We start from the raw sequence: 22,895 nt of genomic DNA, 5'->3' as shown, positions 1-22,895 counted from the left end.
CCACACCATTCCTCCCTCCCTCCTTTATGCATTCACCTACTCTTGGTTGCTCTCTGTTCTGGGGCCTGTGCAGTCTCAGACACCCCCACCCAGTCCCCAGATTCTGGTCACTGCTCTGGCCCAGTCCTCAGCTTGTCTTTCTCTGGGAGGGACAGCTCTTGGCCACCAGAGTGAGGGGACCAGGCCAGTGGACTCCCCCACCAGCACAGCCACACGTAGCTCTGAAGGGAGGTAGGGGAGAATGTTGTCCCTGAGGCCTAGCCAGGAACCTGCCCTCCCCATCTGTCCCTGGCCTCTGCCTCTCACTCTTATCATGGCCCCTTTCTAACCTTCCAGCTCAGCCTCAGCTGGGTCCCCAGGCTTCCATACGCCCTTCTTATTTCCCCCAAATTTGGAAGAGGCCATAAAAGTATCATTTTGTTTTGCAGTGCAAGGGCACTAAAAACCAAACAACCCCCCCCCCCGCCCCAACTACTCTCTATCTATAGGATCATTTCAAAGAGAAGGAAGACGTGAACCACTGAAGGGAATTTACGGACAGTTAGTCCACTGCCGTCTTTCCCTATTTCACCCGGGAGACTCTGCCAGCCCATGGACTGGTGGCCAGCAGCCTGGTCTGCCTGTCTTGGGAGCATTTGTTTCTGATCATTATAGCTACTCCCCAGGCCAGGCACAAGCCAGGGTGTGCACATGGCCGAGGTTGGAGCCTCTTCCTCATTCACACCTGAGAATGACGAAGACCGATAAAGAAAGCCTTCCTGTGTAACACGTGAGGATTCACCCCGCCCTCCTGAGGCCTCTGGGGATGACCTGAGAAGGAACTAGTGCCACCCTAGGGTACAGGGAGCCCGAAACTGGGCAGGCATTTTAGGGGCAGCAGAGGGGAGCGGTTGCCTGCTGTGGAGGGGGTCCCAGACTGTCCTGGGTTTAGCTCAGGGCATCAGGAGCTAGGATGAAAGGATGAACCCTGGATGAGAGATTGCAGCCAGAAACGCCAGATGCCTGTGTCCCTAAGCTCCAAACGTGTAAAGACGCAGGGATGGGGAAGGGTTGGTATCAGAAAATACAGAGAGGGTGACCTAAAAGGAAAACGTTCCCCGGGTGGCAGAGTGTTGATTCCCTGCTGCCCCCTGGTGGGCAGAAAGGGAAATAAATGCCTGTCAAGAGAAACTGGCAGACTGGTGAGGCAGGAGGAAGCCACAGGATAGCAGTGGCTAGGCCAATGGGCAGCACCTGGCTCGACAGTCTGTGAATATCTGCCCAGAGCCCCAATATCACAGTAACCAAGGTTCTGCCTCTTACCTGAGCAGCACTAAGACATTTCTTTCCATCTGGAGTATATGGAAACTATTTCTGTTCCCCTCCACATACATACCATAAAAGCCCAACCCCCTGCTACCCCAGAGTCACAGCAGCAAGAACACCACACATGCACACACACACACACACACACGCATACACTGGGAACAGGTTTGGCACAGGAAGGTGGCAATGGGGCCCAAGAGGCCCCTGTATCTGGGCAGGTGGCTCTCAGGCATCTTACTGTGGGCTCCCACTGCCTATCTTTCTAGTCAGTGCCCAGCAAGCCTTCCCACTGACCTTCCCTCTGCATCCCCATCCACACCTCTCCTACCCATTCTCGCCCTGCCATTTGGAGGCAGGCAATGGGTGAGGCTGTGTGGGCAGAGGCCACTGAAGGGGTGGGGGCCGCAGCAGTCATTATATTTGTCTGGAGAACCCCAGCTTTCCCTCTAAAGGTAAGGCAGGACATCAAGCTGCTCATAGTTGGCTGTTAATGAACTTCATCTCATTAGCAAAGCCCTGGGAGGGGCTTGGGAGACGCTGTGAGCAGTGGAAGGGCAGAGTCTCTCAGAATTTGGAAAGAGAGACAGGAATGGGCAGAGGCTCAAAAGGCAGGCCCCGTCCCAGGGTCTAGGAGCCACAAATACCCACGCTCCCAGGCCCCTGTGACCAGTTAAGGGTGGGGAGGGGAGAAATCACAGAATTCAGAGCTGATACCGGACCTTGAACATTGCCCTCCCCAGCTCTAATGTCACAGATAAGGAAAAGAAAGGAGGAAGCCCTAGCTCAGAGTTACACAATAACTCCCCATTATCGCCAGCTCTGCCACTGAAACTTCAAGGGGAAAACTGCCCTAGTTTTCTACAGCTCTGGTAGAATCCTCAGAACCACCCCTTCCATTATAGCCATTTCATGAGTGAGGAAACAGGCTCAGAGAGACCAAGTAGCTTGCCCAAAGTCACACACCAATATAAAGTAAGCTGACGCAAAAGCACACCAAGGTGGGAAGGTGGAGAAGGTAAAAGGCAGAGATTTTCATGTGCATCTGGCAACCACCTTCTTAATGACCTCATTATTCTTATGACCACTTTACAGATGAGAAGACTGAAGCTCAGAGCGGTCAGAAGAAATCTGCTCCATGCAGAGCTATGTTAAAGTATTTAAAACAGGAGCTCCTGGACTGAGGTGGCTCTGATACCGTGGTAGCCCACACAAGCAAACCAAAACCCAAGCTAGAGTCAAAGCACTCGAATCTGAGAAAATAAAACTGATGAACAGCCAATCACAGCCAACGAGGCTTTCCCAAATAACACAACTGCTCAAGCTACAGCTGGTCAAACAGTTTCCTTGATTTGCTTCCACATCTCTACGTCTTCCCTGGCTCCTGTCGCCGGAGCACCCCTAACAACCTTCAATTTGGTGCTGTCTGATTCGAATTGATGTTTGTTCAAATAAGCTCTTGACAGTTTTAATGTGCCTCGGTTTACCTTTTAACAGCTATGCGCAGCAAAAATGAGATTCTTTAAAATTGTTTTTATCCCTGGCTGGTGCGGCTCCACGGCTTGAGTGCTGGCCTGTGAACTGAAATGTTGCTGGTTCGACCCCCGGTCAGGGTGTGTGGGAGGCAACCTGATCAATATTTCTCTCCCTTCCTTCCCCTCTCCCTAAAAATAAATAAATAAAATCTTTATAAAAATAAATAAAATAGTTTTTAAATTATGGAAACAACCCTGGCTGGTGTGGCTCTGTGGGTTGGAACATCATCCTCTAACTGAAAGGTTGTGGGTTCAATTCCTGGTCAGGGGCACAAGCCCAGGTTGCAGATTTGATCCTTGGCCCGGAGAAACAACCAAGCGATGTTTCTCTCTCTCCCTTCCTCTCTCTCTAAAAAGCAATGAAAAAATGTCCTCGGGTGAGGATAAAAGTTATGGAAACAAAGCCCAAAGAGCATTGTGTGATCTTTCGGATCCTGCGGGGGACATCTGACTCTCCAGAGGAGCAGAACCAAGCTGTACCGCTGATGGAGGCCCAGCCACCCTCCAGGCCTGTGAAACTGGTGAGACGCAGTGATTCCTCTGCTCTGTGGCAAAGATGATAACCCCACGGGTGGTGGTTTCTTTGCTCTGGATCTAAGTTTCATTTCCAGCTCAACACTTGTATCTTGGTGTTCCTTTTATTTTCACCCTCTTTACAACTCCCTTTGTGTCTTTTTTTAATCGGCATTGCCACTCTGCTGTTTCCCGTTAAGGACTTCAACAGTGCCTTGACCCACACTCCCTGTCTGTTTGAGGGGATTGATCTTTTCAACACCGAAAATGAGGCTTTGGCAGTTCAAGCCAGCTGTGCCCAGCTTTGTCTGTAACCCTGGGTCTCTGCACTTCATTCTGAAGCCGGAGCCCCATTTCCTTGCTCTTGGCCCCTCCCTGCCTCTGCCCTGAGCCTGTCTCATCCCTGGGAGCCCCAGGCCTGGGCAGAGTGGGGTGCACAGCCCAGGAGACAGGCTGGGGAGAGGCTCTGCCCTGTGTTGATGTGGTCTCCAAGGTTAAATGTGACTTTTCCTGATGAGTCTGGCAGAGGCCCCCATGGTTAAGATCAGCTGTGCAGGTTGCACACTAAGGGACTGGGGAAAGGCTTTGTGATTCACCCTTCCTCGCCCTCCAGGGGGCGCAGAAGAGGAAGCTTGGTGAGGTGGAGGAAGGGCATATCTTTGGAAGGGCTGGTTTGTGTGCTGGGGAGTTTCACCTCCTCCCCTCACCCACCCAGTTTTGGGACTTCTGGGAAGCCTGTGGGGATCTGGGCACAGGTCCCTGGAGTTTAGAAGATGCAGATCCAGGTAGGCCTGACCCACACCTGGACAGGTCAGAGTAATGGCCATTGGCTACACTGCCCAGAGGTCACCGGGTTGAGAGGAAGGACCTGGACACCCCGCAGTTGCAGTCATGAAAGCAGAAGTGTAGAGCTTCCCCAGACCCTGTGGAAGAAAGCTGGGGAGCCCATCTTCAAAGTTTTGTCCTCCAAGAAAGACGGCCTGCAGGGGGGCATCTTCACACTGGGAGCCGAGGCCAAGGGGAGCCCTGTGCACCGACAGGAGGCGGCCCCGGGCCTGGTCCTGGAACTGAGGGGGAAGCTGGGTGAAGCAGGAGCTGGAGGCACTGAGGACCATGCTCAGGCTCTGCCTTCCTTCTCCACCCCGAAGCCTACACAGTCAGACGGGCAGGGATCCCCAAGTGAATGAGGGTCTGGAGCACTGCCGTTGGGCCGGAAAGGAGTCCTTGAGTTCTCGCTGGCCTGAGAGATGACCACAGGACCTGCACAGACTTCGTCCACAGCGCAGCAGCAGCAGTTACACAGAGCGGACTGAAAGGGTCACAGGTGACAGAGAACCAAGCTTCTCTGGCAAGTTCCTACCTCAATGCCAAGCGGCTGTATTTTTAGCAGCCGTCCACGCGGTTCTCAGAGAGTCTCCTGTTCACACCCAGCTGACACCTGCCCGCAGGCTGCCCGCTCCCAGGAGGCTCCCCAACACCCACCACACTGCGATTCCTGGCCAGGTCCCACAGAGCCCCTCAGCGTCCCTCAGCAAGCCCAGGCCTATGTGTTTTTGTTAGGTGAGGGACCTGCGGTATCACCCGTCCCTTTCGAGGCAGACTGAGGCAGAGATGCGCACAGAGGACGAGAGAGAGCACCCTGAGTCTGCAGGGCATCGGGCAGGAAAAACTGTTCAAGAACTGAGTATGAAGCTACCAGAAGGGAAGACTCCCAGTTACTGAGAATGCAGTAAGTGTGCTGTGCCCCGCCCCAGGCGACCCTGGGCTCCCGCACCCCACAGCCCAGGTCCCCTCACAGAGGCCCCTGCAGTCGCACCCCTGCTTCAGACTCACACCTCCCTCCGATCTCCCTCAGGCAAACTTCATTCTGCCAGAACCCTGTCTTCTCATTTCCAGAGATTTGTTATCACTTTGGAGTATTTTAAACAATTGTTATTCCACAGATTTTGAGGTGATTGATTATATGCTCAATTTAATGTTTTTATTCTTCTTAAAATGTTATTCATTAGCATTGAACTCCTGACAGGTATTCAGTGCGCCAGGCTCTGGACTAGGCTCTCTGGACAAGGCAGAGAACAAGACGGGAATGAGGCCCCACCACTGGGGGGGACAAACGCCAGGCTTTCCCAGCCCAGCCGTGCTGGGCGCTGGCACCAGCCCCTCGGCAGCTAGTAGTAACATCTTTGGGCTGCACAGTCGGCTTTGAGTTTTGACTAAAAATCCAACACGGCACAGGTCTGCACTGACTCATCTTCCTGTGTAAGGGGATTATTCTGATACCACGTTAGGGAATCACGTGATTTCTTTAGCCTTTCCCCCTTTGAATCCCTCCAATAACATGCGCATAAAAGGGTCTGGAAGCTGCAGAGGTCTCTGCTTGCCAGAGTACCAATCTCCTGACGCCACCTTTCCCGCATCCTGCCAAGAAAACAGGGGATCCCCACACGCAGGAGTCCCTGTCCCCATGCGTGCCTGCCTCCTGGGCCCCATGGCTTCGCCCCATGGCTTCACCCCAGGTGGGTCATGCTCAGCCCTTGGGCACCTGCAAGGCGAGGGACAGAGGAGGCCTGGAGGAATGGGGCCTGGCCTGCCGTGGAGTCGCTCCCACACGGGGCTTGGCCCAGGCCTGAGCACGAGAGGGCAGTGTGCACGGTACCCCTGCCGGCACCCCCAGGATGGCTGGTTTCTGTAGACTTTGAAAGATGGCTATCACTGACCCAACAGTTTCTACTGGATCTTCCAACATATCTGCTCATTTGTTACATCTGTCATTGACGGATTCTGGGAGAGGGGCTCCCCGGGGGGAGGGAGGAAGGGAGAGGAGCGGACAATGGGGTCTGCACCACACACTGCCACTGGCCCCCTGCCTGCGTGGACGGGGCCTGAGTCTGTGAAGAAGGCATGCCCCCCATCTCCTTTCCTTCCCCAGACCACGACTGGAGTCCCTGGCTTGGCACTGACTGCCCAAGGGTGCCAGGCCAGGACCCCAGGCTGCAGTCAGGGCCCCTGCCCCCAGTCATCCTGCCCTGCTCAAGGGGGTTGCCGGTGGCCGGAGCCCCAACCTGCCCCTCCCTGCACCCTCATCCCTGCCTCTGCTAGGCAGTCCTCACCTCGAGCCAGGTTCCCAGAGATGAAGCGGAAGAAGAAGCTGAGGATATCACCCAGGAATTCCTTGCAGCCACGGTGGCATTCCCGCAGCCTTGGTGCAGCCTTCCAGGCCGGGCCGGGGGCCTCCCTGCACCCTGCCATCCCTGGGCCTGGCCCTGTCTCCTGCCCTTGCTCTCGCTCTGCCACCCCACCTGCTCTGTCCCTCCTCTGCCTGCCTCTCCCTAACTGGACACTTGGAGCCTGTTTTTCTAGAACCCTTTCTCTCTCCCTCTTCTGGTCCGCCTCTCCGTCTCTCAGTCTCAGCTTCTCTCCTATGGGTCTCATCCTGTCCCTCGGCAGCTCTGGCCTGTCCACCCTCCCTGCTCTCTTGGCCTTTTTCAGACCCTCGTCCAGGGGTCAGCTTCCTCCAGCAGCCCCTGTTCCCACCCAGGCCCGGCCAGGCCCCTTCACGTTGTGCCTGGCTCTGGGTCCTCAGGACCCCAAGATCACCCTCCTGGAGGCAGAAGCTCCTGCAGCTTCCTGGGCTGAGAGTGGGGTGGGCCTTGCTCCTGAGCTCCCAACACCAATGAGGAGGGACCACTGGTGTGATTTCTGGCTGAGGGTGTGATCACACTGCAAAGGGGCCTTATCCAGGTCCCAGGCTTTCTCTGCAGCCAGAAAGGGAGCAGCCCTGTCCCAGCCCAGCCCCTGCTTAGGAGACTCAGGGTCCAGGGACCCTGGGCTGGGTTGGGGGATGGGTGGGACCCTTTCCTCACTGACCCTATTCCCCAGCCCTGCTGGTGCCACTACAGAATAGAAAATGGGGAGACAGGAAGGGGTCCTTCTGATGAAGAAGGTACAGGAAAGCCAAGTGTGTGACTGGAGCAGGGACTGCTGACCACGCACTTGCCCCCACATTTATTGCGCACCTAGTGTGTGCAGGCAGCTTGCTAAGGTCCTTCTGGGCACTGGTGCTTTCGGTCATCATAACCCTAGGAGGCATGTCTGGCAGGGAATGCCAACAGCATTCATTCTCCTCTGCTTTTTCAACTGCACAACTCAGATTTTGTTGGAGGCGGAAAATGTGCCCAGCTTAAAAAACTGCCATTCCCCCTCCTCCCTTGCAGTGAGAGTGGCTTGGTTCTGGCCAATGAAATGCAGAGCAAATCCTCCAGAGAAGTCGGTAAGTGTTGCTTTCCTGCTGAAGGCACCACCACTTCCTCCTTTCACTGGATTCTCCTTCCTCTTGCCTGGAACAAAGCCATGTGGCCGGAGCCAAAGCAACGACCTTGCAGCTATGAGGGAAAGGGCAAAACCTTGACTCTGAAATTCCAAAGCTGCTAAACTGCTGCCAGCCACTGCCTAGCCAAGATTTCTCAAACAGGAGGTATGTGCCTCTGCCTAAATTAAATCACTGTTATTTAGGTTTCTTTTATATGCAAGTAAGTGCAGTGTTTGATGGACCTTCTTATGCACCACAGTTAAGCAGGCGGAGCAGGCTGTTTCCTGAGGGCCAGCAAAGGCCTGCAGCCAATAAGGCCCTGTACTGGCTGCTCTGCCCCCGGGGCCTGATGACCAAACACATTTCAGTAGCACACCACGTGTCTAAAGCTAGTTAGGATGCCCTGTAGGGCCCTTGGCAGGCCCCAGTACAACACTCTACGGCCGCCTCTGGTTTTAAGCAAAGCCGGGCTTTCTTTGGCAAAGACCTACTCCTCTTTTGACCTACAATTAGTGGCTCCTTACTGGGCTCTCACCAGACCCGGGATGCTCACCAGAAAGGTGTATCGACCTCTCCCGCAGCACTAAAGGCATTCTGTATCAAGCACAGGGGCTGTGTATGGGCTTAGGGGTGGAGCATCTAGAAGGCTCAGATGTATCGGTCCCTCCCCACCCTGTGGTGACAGCCGCAATGCCATCTTCCCCTCAACACACACCAAAGGGCCCCCGGGGAGTCCCTGAGACCATGTGAGGAGCAGTATTTGTATGTCATTTTCAGAGCTGCTGGAAATGTTGCACCAATTCTAAGTTGACAGGGCAGCCTGCTCAGGGAGGGACAGGAAGAGACACCGTCCTGGTGGGCAGAACGCTGAGCATGCCCACCGGCCCGCATGGCCTGGCAGGAGAGATGGCTTGGCACACAGATGACATTGTCCTGGGCAGTTGCCAACCACTTGTTCAAGGGTCAGGGGAGTGGAGGAAACAAGGTGGAGGAGTGGCGACCAGGCGGCGTGAGGACGCCAGAGTCTTTCGCGGTGCTCTCCAAAGGTCCTGAGGCCGGAGGAGCTGGGCTCTGTGTCAGGGGGCAGGACGGCCTGTTCCGCACCTCGGTCAGCCTGTATTCCTGGCTGCGGAGGACTGAGGCTCCTTCCATTCCCTGAAAGGACGGCCCCACGCTGGGCTATCTGCCAGCCGCTGTTGTCAAGTGCCTGGCTGGCCAGCAGGTGGCAGGTCAGCTACACTGTATCCCTTCCCTCCTGGTGCTAGCTCCGGATTAGATACTCATTCTGCAGGACCTTCCTTCCTGTCCCCCCCTCCACCCCGCCCCACGTCTGCTAATGCCACCAGCCATCACAGTGTCCCACACATCACTGTTACTCACCAAGGGACTCATTTTACAACAAGGAAGTATGGCCAAAGGCCATTGCTCACAAGACCCCCGGCCTCACCCTGTGCTGGGGCCCAGGAGCCTCCCAGGGCAGCGGGGGAGCCTGCTGCTGGCTGGTTCCCTGAGCAGCGTGAGATTCAGGTGCTGTCCTCTCAGATGCTGGTGCTGCTCCTCCTCCAGCCAGAAGCATGGGTCCAGGGACCAAGGGACGTGGTGGTGGTGGCCCTCATACCACCCCCTGGGCACCGACTCACAGTACTTCTGCTTTTCATTTCCAACACTGTTGACTCTGGACTAGAGGTTTTAGATCCCAAAGACGATGCTTCCCCAGAGGGGAAATGCCTCTGTGCCACTGAGATGCACCCCCTGCCCCAGGTTGTGGAGGGTCACACTTCTTGGCCGAGGATGGGTGCTCCTCCTGGGTAGGGTGGGGACGCACCGCCTGTCCCGTGCTCTCCCTTTCCTGGGCATAATCATTCTAGAAGCCACTGCTGCTGACCAGCTCCCAACTCTTTGTTTGCGCCTTCACAGCCCAAGAGTGACACCAGGGCACAGTGACAACTGGCGGGCCCTGCCCACAGGACTCTGGCCCCTGAGTCCCACCCAGGCTGAAGTGGCCTCAGCTCAGTGACACAGTGCAGTTTCCCGGGCCCAGGCCCAGGCCCGGGCTTCTGCGCTGGCTGTCCCAGAAACCCGCCCCTCTGGCTCACTTCTGTGAATGGAAAAACCCGTGACAGCAAGGACACAGTGTCTCTGCATCCTGACACTTCCCATGGGTGACCGCTGTCCAGGTCTCCAGGCTGGGTGTGATGAAGCTGTGCTGAATGGCACCCATTGTGCCCTGTGCCCAGAGCCCCAGGAAGCTCCTGGAGGAGCTGGGCGCCCCATCTGCTCACAGTTTAGCATTTCAGGTGCACACACAGCCCTCTGTGTGCCCAGCAGTGCTGTCCTCGTGGGACACGCACAGGACATGTTGGGTGGAGGAGGCCCGTGCAGTCTCGACTGCTCAGTCCATGAACATGGCTGCTGCCCGCACAGACCTTCAAGCTCCCTCTTCCCTCAGCTCAGAGCGAAAAGACACGGCAGACACAGGTCAGGTGGGCACCTTGCCCGGAGCACAGGGCAGGAGCTCCATGTCAGAAACCCTGCTCCGCACCTAACTCCGTGCAACCTGCTGAGTCTTGTGATCTCCCTAAGCTCCACTCAAATTCTTGGTAAACAGTGATCTGCACTGCCTGCCTCACACAGCTAAATGGGACATCATTTTCCCATGCTTCACATGCCCTCCGGGTGCCTGGCGCACTGCCTGGCAAACACATCTTCCCAGGGGCTGGGCCAGAGCCATTGATGCTGTCTCGGGCCTGCCCCCATCCTCTGGTCCCCTCAGCTGCGTGACTGTGACAAGTTGCTCAGCAGACACATCCAGATAGCTCAGTAGAAGCTGAATGTGAAAGGCCCTGCCCTCTAGGAGCCCACCCTCAGCTGTGACCTTGAACACAGCAAGCCTGCCCCCAGCTTCCGTGTCCACACACACTCAAGTGTGCTAGAAGCCCCAGTGAAGGGGGGCCACACCACACCTAGCCCCTGCCCAAAAGCTGCAAATTGGAGACAGGACCCCACAGGAGAAAGGCCTGGGGTGGGGTGTGGTGCTGGCTGGACAGAATCAGGGAGGGAGAGACAGAGAGACACTGAGGCCAGGCTACGGGGCTGCAAGACCCCCGGGAGGAAAAGGAGGATCTTGCGCTGCCACCGAGGAAGCCCTGCGCCGCTGGTGGGGAAACGAAGCCGCGACAGTCAGAGAGCCAGGCTGGTCGCCCGGAGAGCCGTGGCTCCCTCTGCTCTCGATGAGGACTGCACTGTTTCAGTCCTGCTACAGGATGATCAACATCATGCGGAGCTGCCCAGTTACGCTGTTTGCATAAATTGTAACAATTTCATGTTCCTGCCACAAGCAAAATCTGTTCCCCCTCCCCGAGAAGTTGGGGAGTGCACGTGGACCCCACATGTTCACATGCGTCAGAGCTCCCGTGGGAGGCCGCCGTGGGGAAGGCCAAGAACAAACGGCAGGCAAGGCTGACAGAGCAGCCAGATGGCAGGGTCTCCGGGGGAAGCAGGGGTGGAGCTGCAGTTGTGCAGGGAGCTCCCTGCAGTGGGTTCTCAGATAAAGGACAGGGGCCTGGCTGGAAGCCCTGCACGCACAGACAGGAGCTGGCTACGAGCCCCCGTGCCCGTTCCCCTGCTCACTCCTATCCCGTCAGGCCTGGGGCACTGGGGACACGACTGTGCCCCTTCTTCAGCCAAGGCGACTGAGAACCCCTGGAAATCACATGGAGAGTATCTGTGACAACAACCAAGACAGCTGTCTGCACCTTTTCCTAAGAGTCAGGGAGGCAGAGTCTCATGCGTGCCTGTTTGTGTGTGTGCCTGCATGTGGCAGGGACGCCTGTGTGTAATAGATGCATGTGCATGTGTGTGCCCACATGTGCATGGTAAACAGATGTGCACACATGTGGCAGACGCGCAGGTGTGCACGGTGGGTGTGCACAGGTGTGGGTGCATGTGTGAGAATACAGGGGCTGCACAAGTTCGCCTCAGCACCTTCTGCTGTGTCACATGCAGCAAACACTGAATATCACCAGCGGCCAGCGCAGGACAGCCACTTCTTTCTGTGCCTCGCAAACACCCAGAATGCAGGCCAAGTAAAGAGCCAGCACCAGCCCTGCGTGCACTGGTCAGGGCCTCCCCCTCCCCAGGCCTCTGCACACATTGTTGTCCATCTTCACGTGTGTCCTGCAGGTGGGCACCAGCCCCTTCTACAGAGGACTTAGGAAGGATGTGTTCTAGCCCCAAGTTACCTAGCAAGTAAGGTGGGTGCCCTGAGCCCGGCCTGTCAGCCTCTGAAGCTGGGCTCCCCGCGCCCCCTCCCAGCTACCCAGTCCTGTCTCTACCCTGCATGGGCCCAGCTTTGAGCTCAGTGCCCTGCATGGAAGAAAGAAGACAGGCATGATGAATGAAAACACATCTCCCGATGGAGGCAGGGGTGGTGTGGCCTGGTTTGGGGCCCCAGGGTGGCCTCTGAGCCCCCAGACAGGACAGAGTTCAGAACAGATCCCCCAGCCCTGCCCCAGCACCCTACCTGAGCCCTGTGGAGCAGCACTGGACAGGATCCACTTGACTAGGCAGCACCGCATCAGGGCCTGGCGGGTGAGCCTTGGCCTCTGCCACTGGACACCCTGCTTCTTGCTTAGCGGTGTGTTCCCGGGGTCCCCCAGGAGGCTGCCATCTGACACCTTCATCGCCTCCTGCAGCAGGAACAGGCAGAGAGGCCCTGAGCCCGTGCTCACAAAGCAGACCTCCAGATTGCCATCAGGCTCCCCAGCCTCCTGGGCGAGGCTGTCCTTAACTCCGCCCAGGGTCTTGTCTTCCAGGGGTGCATGCTAGGAGCCCTAGTCCCAGCCAGAGAGTTCCAGGGCCCTATTCCCCTTGCCCTGGCTGTCTGCTGCCCAGTGTCTCACCAGCCCGACTCTCTGCAAGAGCTCTTGGTCTGCATAGCAAGGGCACCTCGCAGGCACAGACTGAGTCCACTAGAAAAGCAGCCCAGTTGCCAGAGACAGGAGTGGGTGGAGAGTGACGATCAAGGCTACCCTGCGCCTCCCACCACACTTTCCTCCAGCCGCATCAACTGGCCTGTGAACACACCACTCTCTCCACCCGTCTGTGCCCTTCACCCGCCTGTGGAAAGCCTTCCTTTCATGGCCCAAGGAGCCACAAGTGACCTCTCCCATGAAGTTTCCTGGCGCCTTGGCTGAGGGCATTGGGTCTGCCCTTGTGTCCGCAGCCCCGCAACAGCAGGGACTGTGCAGTGGAACTCCTGGTTGAGGGCAGGGCCTGTGGGCTCCCCACTCTGCACCCTGGTCTGGAACACGATAAGGCCCCACAAGAAGGGAGGTGGGGTCCAGGCTTGCTCATCAAACTCCCGCCCTGGCACAGAACTGGTTGTCAGAACTGGATGGCCCCTTACAGATCACAACTCCTCCCTTGACTAAAGCCCAGAGAGGGCAGTGGATCCACACGGGTCACACAGCAAAGCAGGGCCTCCTCACTTCACTCCTGTGCCCTCCATCTTCTGCCTGAGGTGGGGCTGCACAAGCGACCCCTGCCTCACCGATGGAGCCCGCTGCCCTGGTTTGTGCAATGATCTGAATTCACAGCTCAAATAACAAACTGGAGGAATCGGGAGGAGAGGCCACAGAGGTGTCACAGATGCAGGACACGAACTCCAGCGGTGTGGATGGGAAAGGGCAACCTGGGCACAGGCCCCAGCACAGCGAAGTTTGTTTTTCTGCAACAATATTTTGAGCTCCCCGCCCCCCGCCACTATCCTGGCTCCCAAAGCACCCAATGTCCATGATGTCCACACTGGCAGCAGTGCGGGCCCTTGAGGACAAAGCTCAGGGAGGGTCATGTGTGGCCAGCAGCCATGGTGGCCCCTTGGGGCATCTGCCCAGTCTTGTTTGTGGCCTTGTGCCCTGCTCTCCTGCTGGGGACGGCTATGCCATGGGTGTGGCCCGGCCTACTAGGTCACTGCCACGGGCATCCCCCACGCTCATTCTATTGATGACAGGGCCTAACTGCCAGTCGTGAGAGGCAGCAGCACCCCCGTGTGGTGGGCTGCAGGCCAGGATGACGGCCCGTGGGCTGGCTGGCGATGCCCTTCTAGTCAGTGTGCTATGTTTGCATAGCTCTGAAAATCTGTTGGTTGTCCAGAGCAAACAACACAGAGCTGTGCAGTTAGGTGGCTTCCACAGGTGCAAGGAGCAGAGACAGAGCCAGGATGATTTTAACTAGAAAGAAATGAGAAGCATGAAGCGGGCCCAGTCCCAGCCTCTCCAGGGAGGACAGCCAGCCAGGCAGGCAGACAGACCAGGGCAAAGAGTAGGCAGCTGGACAGAGAGACCTCAGCCATGGTCGCCCCACTGAAGGGCCCGTGAACGCCTCTGGGGCCGCTGGGTAACACTGGCCCTGCTCCTGGCACTGCCACCTCAGGGGCCCTGGGCCTGGCACCCCACTGGCCTCATGGCTTTGCTGTCCCCGGAACCTGGAGGCTGCAGCTGAGGCCATCTCAGTTGAGTCACTAGCTTCGGGTTCAAGGTCAAGAGTAGAAGAGTCTGTCCCTGACTGGTGTGGCTCATCCTGCAAACTGAAAGGTCGCTGGCTCGGTTCCCAGTCAGGGCACATGCCTGACTGGCTCATGGTTGTGGGCCAGGTCCCTGGCTGGGGGTGTGCGAGAGGCGACTGATCAATATTTCCCTCACAAATTGATGTTTCCCTCCCTCTCTTTCTCCTTCCCATCCCCTCTCTCTAAAAATAAATGAATAATATCTATTTTTAAAAAGGGTAGAGAAGTCCATCGTCCCAGCCCGGTCCATGGCTGCAAGGGGAACAGGGAAAGCAAGGGTCTGGCCTGTTAGACTCTCTCACCATGCCCCCAGTGGGGGCTTTCCTAAACACAGGGAATACAAGACCCCCACAAACTTCTACACTGTGGAATTTGTGAATGCCCAAAAGGCTGAGGGGAAGCTTGTCTGTTCACCCTGCGGGATCGCGTTCAGTGGGAGAACTCCATGACACCCACACACATTTGTGGGGGAATGGGCCTCCCGATTGTCCATTTTGGTGCCATGGCCACCTACACGGGGTAACTCCCAGACTCCTAATCCCCTCTTCTGGAGCGCCCCTAAGGCTGGTGCCAGCTGCCAGGCCCCCTTCTCATAGTTGTCACCCCCCAAGCCACCTTCCAACACACACTTCCCTTGGTAACACCCTTGCATTCCTGCCCTCCTCCAAGGCTCGCCCTGGCAGCGAGGTAGGGGGAAGTGGTGCCCAGAGGTGCGGGAATCTTACCATCCTGATGGCGCAGAAGAGGGGCAGGCGGGGTCCCAGCACACCAGGGATGCTGAGGAAGGCCCCTACACACACACACACACCCCCGCACAAACACACACCCCCATATACACACACGCACACAGGCACACACACATACACATCAGTCCTGCCTGGTTGTCAGAGAGGCGCCTTCTCCATTATTAATGATCTTATTCAGGAGAGAAATGGCTTCGATGAATAAAGTCTTTATTTTGGTCCCAGCAGGTGGGGTTGGGAGGAGACAGGCAGCTGGTGCCTCATTATTGCATGAACTCTTCACTGTGGGCTCTGCACCTGCGTTAGCGGAGAACATCAGAAGGGGCCTCAGAGCCGAGGGCAGGACCTGTCTATCTCAGGACAGTGCGGGTGCTGGCTGGCAGGGGCGCCCTGGCAGGGCCTGCAGCTGGTCATGGGGATTCCATTTTGCAGCCCAGGCCTGAGCTGATGGAAGAGACCCAGCCGGTGGTACTGGGTTCTATCCTCCTGGAGAGGCTGGAGGCCTGCAGGGCGGGGCCAAGAGCTCCCTTCCTGCATTTTATTCTGGGCCTCAGTGTCGTCTCACCCTCATGACAACCCCAGACGTCGGCAGTGCCACTCCCCTTTAAAAATGAGGAGATGGTCGTGAGGAAATGAGGAAAGTCTCCAACGGAGACTCATTTCAGGGCCACACTCTGCCCATGGTCTCCTGCTTCCACTGGCCAGGTGGTCTTGGCCGTGGGCTGCAATGCTTGGCTCTCCTGGGGCCAGGCCCTGGAGAAGCCTCTGAAGTTGAGGAGGGGTCCCCTAGCCCCGACTCAGACAGTCCCTGTGTGTCCTCCCTGGTGCAGAGAGTCCACGGAGGGGGGTGACAGGAGTGCTTGGTGGGGTTCCCCACCTGGCTGACAGCCAGGACCCCCTGACCCACCCTCTATGAAGTGGGTGGGGGGTCCTTGCAGTGAGGAACTTGGAGCCCCTGGCAGCTGAGCTAGGGCTGGACCACACAACCGCCAGGAGGGGTTCAGTCCTGTGGGCAGGGCCCATCGGACCTCCAGGAAGACAGAGAGGGAGGAGGGACTGCTTCTCATCCTCATGAATATTTGACACGTGTCTGTCTGGGAGAGGGTCTGACTGGGCTGCCAGGGACTGTAAATAGCCACTCCAGCTCCCTCCCCCAAATTAGGAGGCTCTGGGGCACCAAAGGGAGGGGGCCCTGAGAGATGACACATCACCCCTTCACTCCTCGGGGCCTCTGTGCTGAGAGAGGACAGAATCTAGGACAGCTGGGTCAGTGAGGACACCCCAACACAAATCAAACCCCCTCTCACCCCTGTTTAGAGCCCTCATGACCTGGTTCAGCCTGCAGACCCCACTCCAATGAAGCCCTGCCTGACCCTGGTCAGCCTCGTCTCAGCTGCTGGCCACCACCGCACCCTTCCCAACACGGCCTGCTGTCAGCCACCTGCACACTTCCCCCTCCTCCTACACACTTCCCCCCTGTCCACCTGCACACTTCCCTCCCTCCCCCTGCACACTTCCCTCCCTCCCCCTGCACACTTCCCCCTCCACCTGCACACTTCCCCCTCCCCCTGTCCACCTGCACACTTCCCCCTCCTCCTGCACACTTCCCTCCCTCCCCCTGCACACTTCCCCCCTGTCCACCTGCACACTTCCCCCTCCCCCTGCACACTTCCCCCCTGTCCACCTGCACACTTCCCCACTCCCCCTGCACCCTTCCCTCCCTACCCCTGCACACTTTCCCCTCCACCTACACACTTCCCCCCCCACCTACACACTTCCCCCCTGTCCACCTGCACACTTCCCCCTCCCCCTGCACACTTTCCCCCCTCCACCTGCACACTTCTCTTTCTTCACCTGCTCATTTCCCTCCCTCCACCTGCACACTTCCCCCTCCCCCCTGCACACTTCTCTTCACCCCCTGCACACTTCCCTCCTTCCACTTGCACACTTCTCTCTCTTCATCTGCACACTTCACCCCCTGGACCATCAAGGCTGACACCTTCATCCTTTCAGGCCTCCTTCAGGTCGGGTATTGCCATCCTTCACGCAGGCTCCACCTCAGCACTTGCTGGGCCTCACAGCATGCATGGCTTTTGAATGTATCCTATGCAGTAGCTTTTCCTGGTGACTTTTCTGTCTGTTCTTCCCTGAGGGCTGGCCCTAGCCAGTTGTGTACAACGCTCTTCCCCATCAAGCGCCCAGCACCCAGGAGGTCCTCACTTCCACAACCCGGCAGTGAAAGAGCAGAGTTTCAGCTGGAGGGTGGCAGAGGCGCACAGACATTTTCCCCGAGGAGGACGCACAGGTGGCCGAGAGGCACATGAGAAGGTGTTCAACATCGTCAGCCCTCGGACACATGCAAATGAAAACTATTATGAGATGTCACGCATGTCTCATGTCACGCATGTCGCTAATCTAAAACGTAGCGACAGTGCCAGATGCCAGCGACGATGCAGGGAAACTGCCTCACTCCGGCATTACCAATCGGGCTGTAAAAAGCTCTGGCCATTCTGGGAAACAATGGGTGGCTTACTAAAAAACCAAAAATGCGCCCTGGCTGATGTGGATCAGTGGGTTGAGTGCTGACCTGTGGATCAAAAGGTCCCTGGTTCGATTCCCAGTCAGGGCCCATGCCTGGGTTGCAGGCCAGGTCCCCAGTAGGGGGCGCATGAGAGGCAACCACACACTGATGTTTCCCTCTCTTCCTCCCTCCCTTCCCCTCTGTCTAAAATAAAATAAATAAAATCTTTAAAAAAACCCAAATATGCAACTGCCATTTAACCCAGCAATTGCCCCTCGAGCGTTTATCCCAACAGACAGAAGCCTGGGCCCGGACGTTCCCAGCAGCTTTACTTGTACTAGCTCCACATGGAAACGTCTGAGTGCCCTTTTTCGTGACTGGTTAAACAGCCCGGCACATCCACACCATGGAGTATCACACGGTGATCAACGGGAGCACACTATCGATACACACGGTAAACTGGGCGAACCTCCAGGAAATTATCCTGAATGAAAGAAGCCAATCTCAAAAGGTCATACTGTACAATTCTATTCATACGTTATTTGTATCACGTTTTAAAATGACAAAATTTTAGAAATGGAACAGATTGGTGGGCCAGAGGTTAATACTGGGGGCAGAGGTGAGGGAAGAGGGAGGCAGCTGTGCAGAGGCAGCACGTGAGATTCCTGCACTGCGCCCGCGCCGAGCCTGTGGTGGTAGGAACTCACAGCTACATATATACAAGGGGGGACTCCAAACAAACAGGAATTTATTTATAAAAAATTGTGTATTTACTCTTACATGTTTAAACTTCAGTCACCTTCAAAGTACTCTCCATTTGATGCAATACTCCTATTGAGACTTTTTTCCACTGCTCAAAATCGTTTTGAATTCATTGATTTTGAAGCCTTTTAGGGCTTCTGCCATTTTTTTGTTTCACCTCTTCCACATCAGCAAAATGTTTCCCTTTGAGGACTTTTTCCATCCAGGGAAACAAAATTAAATCTTAGGGTGAGATCAGGTGAATAGGGAGGGCATGCGGTTTTTGATCAAAAACAGCTAAATACTCAGCATTATGTGAGCAGGTGCACTATTAAATCACCCATCATGAAATGGACAAACACACTGAAAGAGTCTTCAAAAAACATTCACTGAAGCCTAACGCAGCCTCTCACAACAACGCCAGCTGGTACACTGATACAGATGGGTTCCTAGAACAGTCACCTCATGGGGGAAGCCTGTACTACAAGGGACCTGCCCTCCAGAAGATAATTCTGGGTTTTTTGGGTCCCCCCTCATACATAAAACTACATACCACTAAGCGCGCACACACAAATGAGCACTTGTGAAGCTAGGGGGTCAGAATGAGGCTGGTGGACTGCATCGCTGTCCACGTCGCACTGCGATCTTGCACTACTTTGTGAGATACTACCACCAGGGGAGCTGGGGTAGGGTGTGCAGAATCTGTCTGTATTACTTCTTGTAACTGCATGTAGGTCTACAATTATCTCAATACATTTTCAATGCAGAAGTAGTCTCCTATGCATGAAAAAGGGTATTAAAAATACAAGCACACACAAAGCCCTCAATAAGCATTCATCAATGACTGGGTTTTCAAGTCCTGTGATACTCTCCGTAACTCACCTCCTCCCACTCCTGCATTGTAACAGGGGACAGAGTTGTCTGTCTTCCGTGGGCCTCAGGGGACGGCCAGGGTTGGGTGACAGAGACCAGTGAAGCTGGAAGAGCTGGGTCCTCAAGTCACACTCAGTCCCCATTGGCATGTCTGGCAGTGGGGCACCCTGGTACCAGTCCCAGAAATGGCCCTGGGCTGGCCCTGGGGACCTGGAGCCTCCTCTGAGACCTACAAGCTTCCCTCAGGGCAGAGGCTGCAGGCAGGCAAGGCCATTCCCTGACACTCACCCCAGAGCCCAGAGATTTGAAGCTTCTGCATGGCCAAGCAGGCCAGGGGCAGGTCTCAGTGTCCTTCCAAGTCCCCTGCCTATGGGGAGCCAGGGAGGAACAGAAAGGATGCCCCGTGGCAACGCACCTACTATGTGCCAGTCACTGAGTGAGGTGCTGGGAGAAGCTGCCTTATTTCATGCTCACACCAACTTTTTGAGGTCACTTAGACTGCCCTCCAAATCACCCAACTGGAGCCCAGACTCTGTGCTAGGTTCTTTCTCGCACCCCCTTACGAAGCTCCCGCAGCCCCTGTGCTGTGTTCTCACGCACTCAAGGTCAGTGAGGAGTCAGCCCAGCATGCTCCACTTCAGGTGTGTCCTGGTGGGCCGGGCTGGAGCCCACTGGCTGCCAGAAGCAAGGTCGAGTCACTGGGGACCTGGGGGCAGCCTCTGCCTGGTACAGGAGATGGTGGCACCTCTGTAACTCCCGATGACCCACACTCTTTTACAAGGACAGGGTGGTCTTAGCAGGCAACATACGGGGCAGGTTAACATGCTTGTTTTGTTTGGGTGGCATTGTTGGTTACCTCTGAGGAAAGAGTGAAGGATTAAATGGAGTCACTATAGTGAAACAGCTAAATTACTGAAATCAAGTAGACTGAGGCATGAGGAAACAATTCTACTCTTGCTATAAGTAGCCTGGGAACTTGAATATTTGAACTCTCCAGTTATATCTGGGTATAGATATATACGGTTATCTGTAGGATTTATATGTATTTATATATACACAGATAACCCTCTGATCACCTACTGAAAGAGAAAAGAATGTTCACATATCCAGACAAGCTGGCATCGTCTTGACCACCAGCCAACTAACAGGTTATCTCCAGGTCGTCTGGTTATCTCCAGACCAATCCGGGAGCTACGAGGGCAGGATTAATATTTCTCAAGAATGTTTTTTTTTTTTTCTATAAGAATTCTTAGCTTTTTTTTCTTCTTCAGAACACTCTGGACATTGCCTAGTTGTGTTTCTGGATTGCAAGGTAGGAGACCCTTGAATAAATTGTCATCGCTTATTTCTAGCCTAAGCCTCCTTATTCATTAATGCTGGGTCAACACCTACTTCAGCAACTGCTACCAGCACTCTATTTATAGTAGTGGTTTAAAGATTCCCTTTTAGATACATTTGTTAACGTTTAAAATGTGAGTTAATTTAAAGAAAAAAACAAAAAATAACCCAGCACAGATAAGGCAGACAAAGCAAAATTGGTGAAGGCAGACCACAAACAGCTAGGAAACATGGAGGCCAAGAGGCCCACTCGCTTGGCCGTGCTGTGCCCCACTCGGGGGCCACCGGCCGCCCGTGCCGCCTGAGCCCGCGGAAGGCAGCGAGCCGGCCCAGCCGCCGTCAGTGCGCGTGCGCACTGGGTTTGGCGTCCTCACCAGAATGTTAAATGGCTCATGAGTGATTTTTGTATGGATTGCACATTAAATGATAACACTAATATTTACACTGGGTTAATTAAAATATACAATTAAAAATAATTTCACTTAAAAAAACCTTCCTTTATGTACCTACCTGAACACTTTAAATGGCACCCTCGGCTTGCACTGTTTCTGTCGGCCAGCACCGTCCTAGTCGGCTCTCAGAGCTGCCAGTGGATGGTCTGAGACAGCCCTCCTGCCAGGGCTCACCTCCACCTTATCTCTCTCACCCCTACCTTCTCTCTCCCCAGCTTCGGTCCGGCAGAGTTGTGTCATAAAGGTGGCCTGCTGGAGTGTGAAGGAGGGGTGGGGGACAATGAGGCAAGAGGCCAACTTGGGGGGTTGCTCAAGTCCAGGGAGAAAGGGGGACTGAGCCCAGCCCAGGCCGTGGGATGGGTGTTGGGGACTCTCATGTGATGGGTGTTTAGGATCTCCTGTAGACGTGAGCAGTGATAGAGGGGTCGAGGTGACTCCTTAGTAAATGAAACTTGTCCCCACGAAGATGTAGGAGGCAAAACCCCTCATGTCACCCAGCTCCTCCAGAATGTGGGACAGACTCTGTCCCACAGGAGCACCATCACTGAGAGTCTTCACTATGCCACAGTGACAGGCCAGGTCACCTTAGACAAAGCACAGACCTGGACCCAGACATCTCACCTCTTGGCGCCCTGACCCCCACAGGCCCCCAGAAAGGTCCTTAGCCCACAGTTCACGGCTTCATCCTGTGGGGCCCATCTGGACTGGCTGTTGGGGGCGAACTGAAGCAAGACCTTTGAGCAGCTAGTTCAGTCTATGGTTCTTGTCAGCTGTGTGCAGAGAACCCCCAGAGAGCAGCCCAGAGCAGGCTTGGCAGAGGCCACCTGTGGGCACACGGCTGCTGTCGGGATGGGGTGCGCAGCTGGAGGCCATGGAGGGACCCGGACCACCTGAGTTAGGATATCCAGGCTCCCTTCTCAGAGGTAATGTCATGTGAGTGAGTAAACCCATGTGTGAAAGGCATGGCTAACTTCTCCCAAATGTCTACAGACACATATGGATGCCAAGCAGCATGAACAGCTTCGGAAGGATCACCAGGACCCACCAGGTACTGGTTCAGAAGACGCACTTAGCAGGGAATGGGGGTGGATTTCAGGCAGGGTAATGTTGCTTCAGGCGGCGGAGTGCAGTGGAAAGAGGTCTTGGTCATCCAGACAGGGACTTGAACTCTGTGCCCTCACCTCCCAGCTGGGTGACTCTGGACAAAGCGCCTGACCACTCTGAGCCTCAATTTCCTCATCTGTAAATGGGGATGATAACCACAGAAAGGTTAGCTGGGAAAGGCTAACTGAGGTGACATACCCAAAGCCCCCAGCAGGAGTGATTATCACTATTCACCCTTCCCATGCTGAGTGTGGGCCTGGCCACCCAGTTCCAGGGCACAGCCGTGCCCACGGCCCATGAGATCCAGCCTGCTCTGCTTAATTGGCAGCACGTTAGAATCACCTGGGGTTCCCCACTCCCTGCCTGCTGAGGGCTGCACTGTTTGACTCGGTGGGGCCTGCACTGCTCTATTTGTAATATTGTATAAAGCCCCTCGGTCCATTTGAAAGTACAGCTCAGGTTTAGAGAGCTTATCCCTCAAACGGGAGGTGCCAGGGCTGGTCTCTGAGAGGGAGGGGGCTCCAGGTCTCCAGGCTCAACCTCACTCCTCCAAAGAGGACTGCCTTGGGGCCAGAGCATGGACCGGCTGGGGACATGCAGGCCTGCTCAGATGGAGGGCTGCCTGGCCCCCATCCATGGTGATGCTGCAGCACAGACCGGCTCACTGAGCACCACTTGTCGTCTGCTCTATTTCCATTACTTGGGACAGATGGCAGGAAGTGGCGGTAGGCGTTGTGTCGTGTAGCGCCGAGCATTTGGGATAAGGAGGCGTCTGGGATCCTCAATTCTCCATCCACCCCTGGACAGAGACAGATGTGGGCCAGCAGCCTGTCTGGTGAGAGGGGAGCTGGGTTTGTCACGAGTCCCCGCAGACACTCACACGTGCCTGTGTGGAGTGT

At 55.7% G+C, this 22,895-nt stretch overlaps 1 protein-coding gene across 1 annotated transcript in view; it reads right to left on the bottom strand.

The window, feature by feature from the left end:
* KCNIP3 (potassium voltage-gated channel interacting protein 3) overlaps positions 1 to 22,895 on the bottom strand; it is a 65,672-nt gene that overhangs the window by 38,322 nt on the left and 4,455 nt on the right. The window contains exon 2 of the mRNA XM_024576694.4: positions 12,182 to 12,347. Coding sequence (XP_024432462.1) covers positions 12,182 to 12,347 — 166 coding nt within the window. The remainder of the gene's footprint in view (positions 1 to 12,181; positions 12,348 to 22,895) is intronic.

This window comes from Desmodus rotundus, chromosome 5, assembly GCF_022682495.2.
Source record: "Desmodus rotundus isolate HL8 chromosome 5, HLdesRot8A.1, whole genome shotgun sequence".
NCBI lineage: Eukaryota > Metazoa > Chordata > Mammalia > Chiroptera > Phyllostomidae > Desmodus > Desmodus rotundus.
Note: the sequence above shows the minus strand (reverse complement) of the source record. Positions and strands in the feature narration are given on the sequence as shown.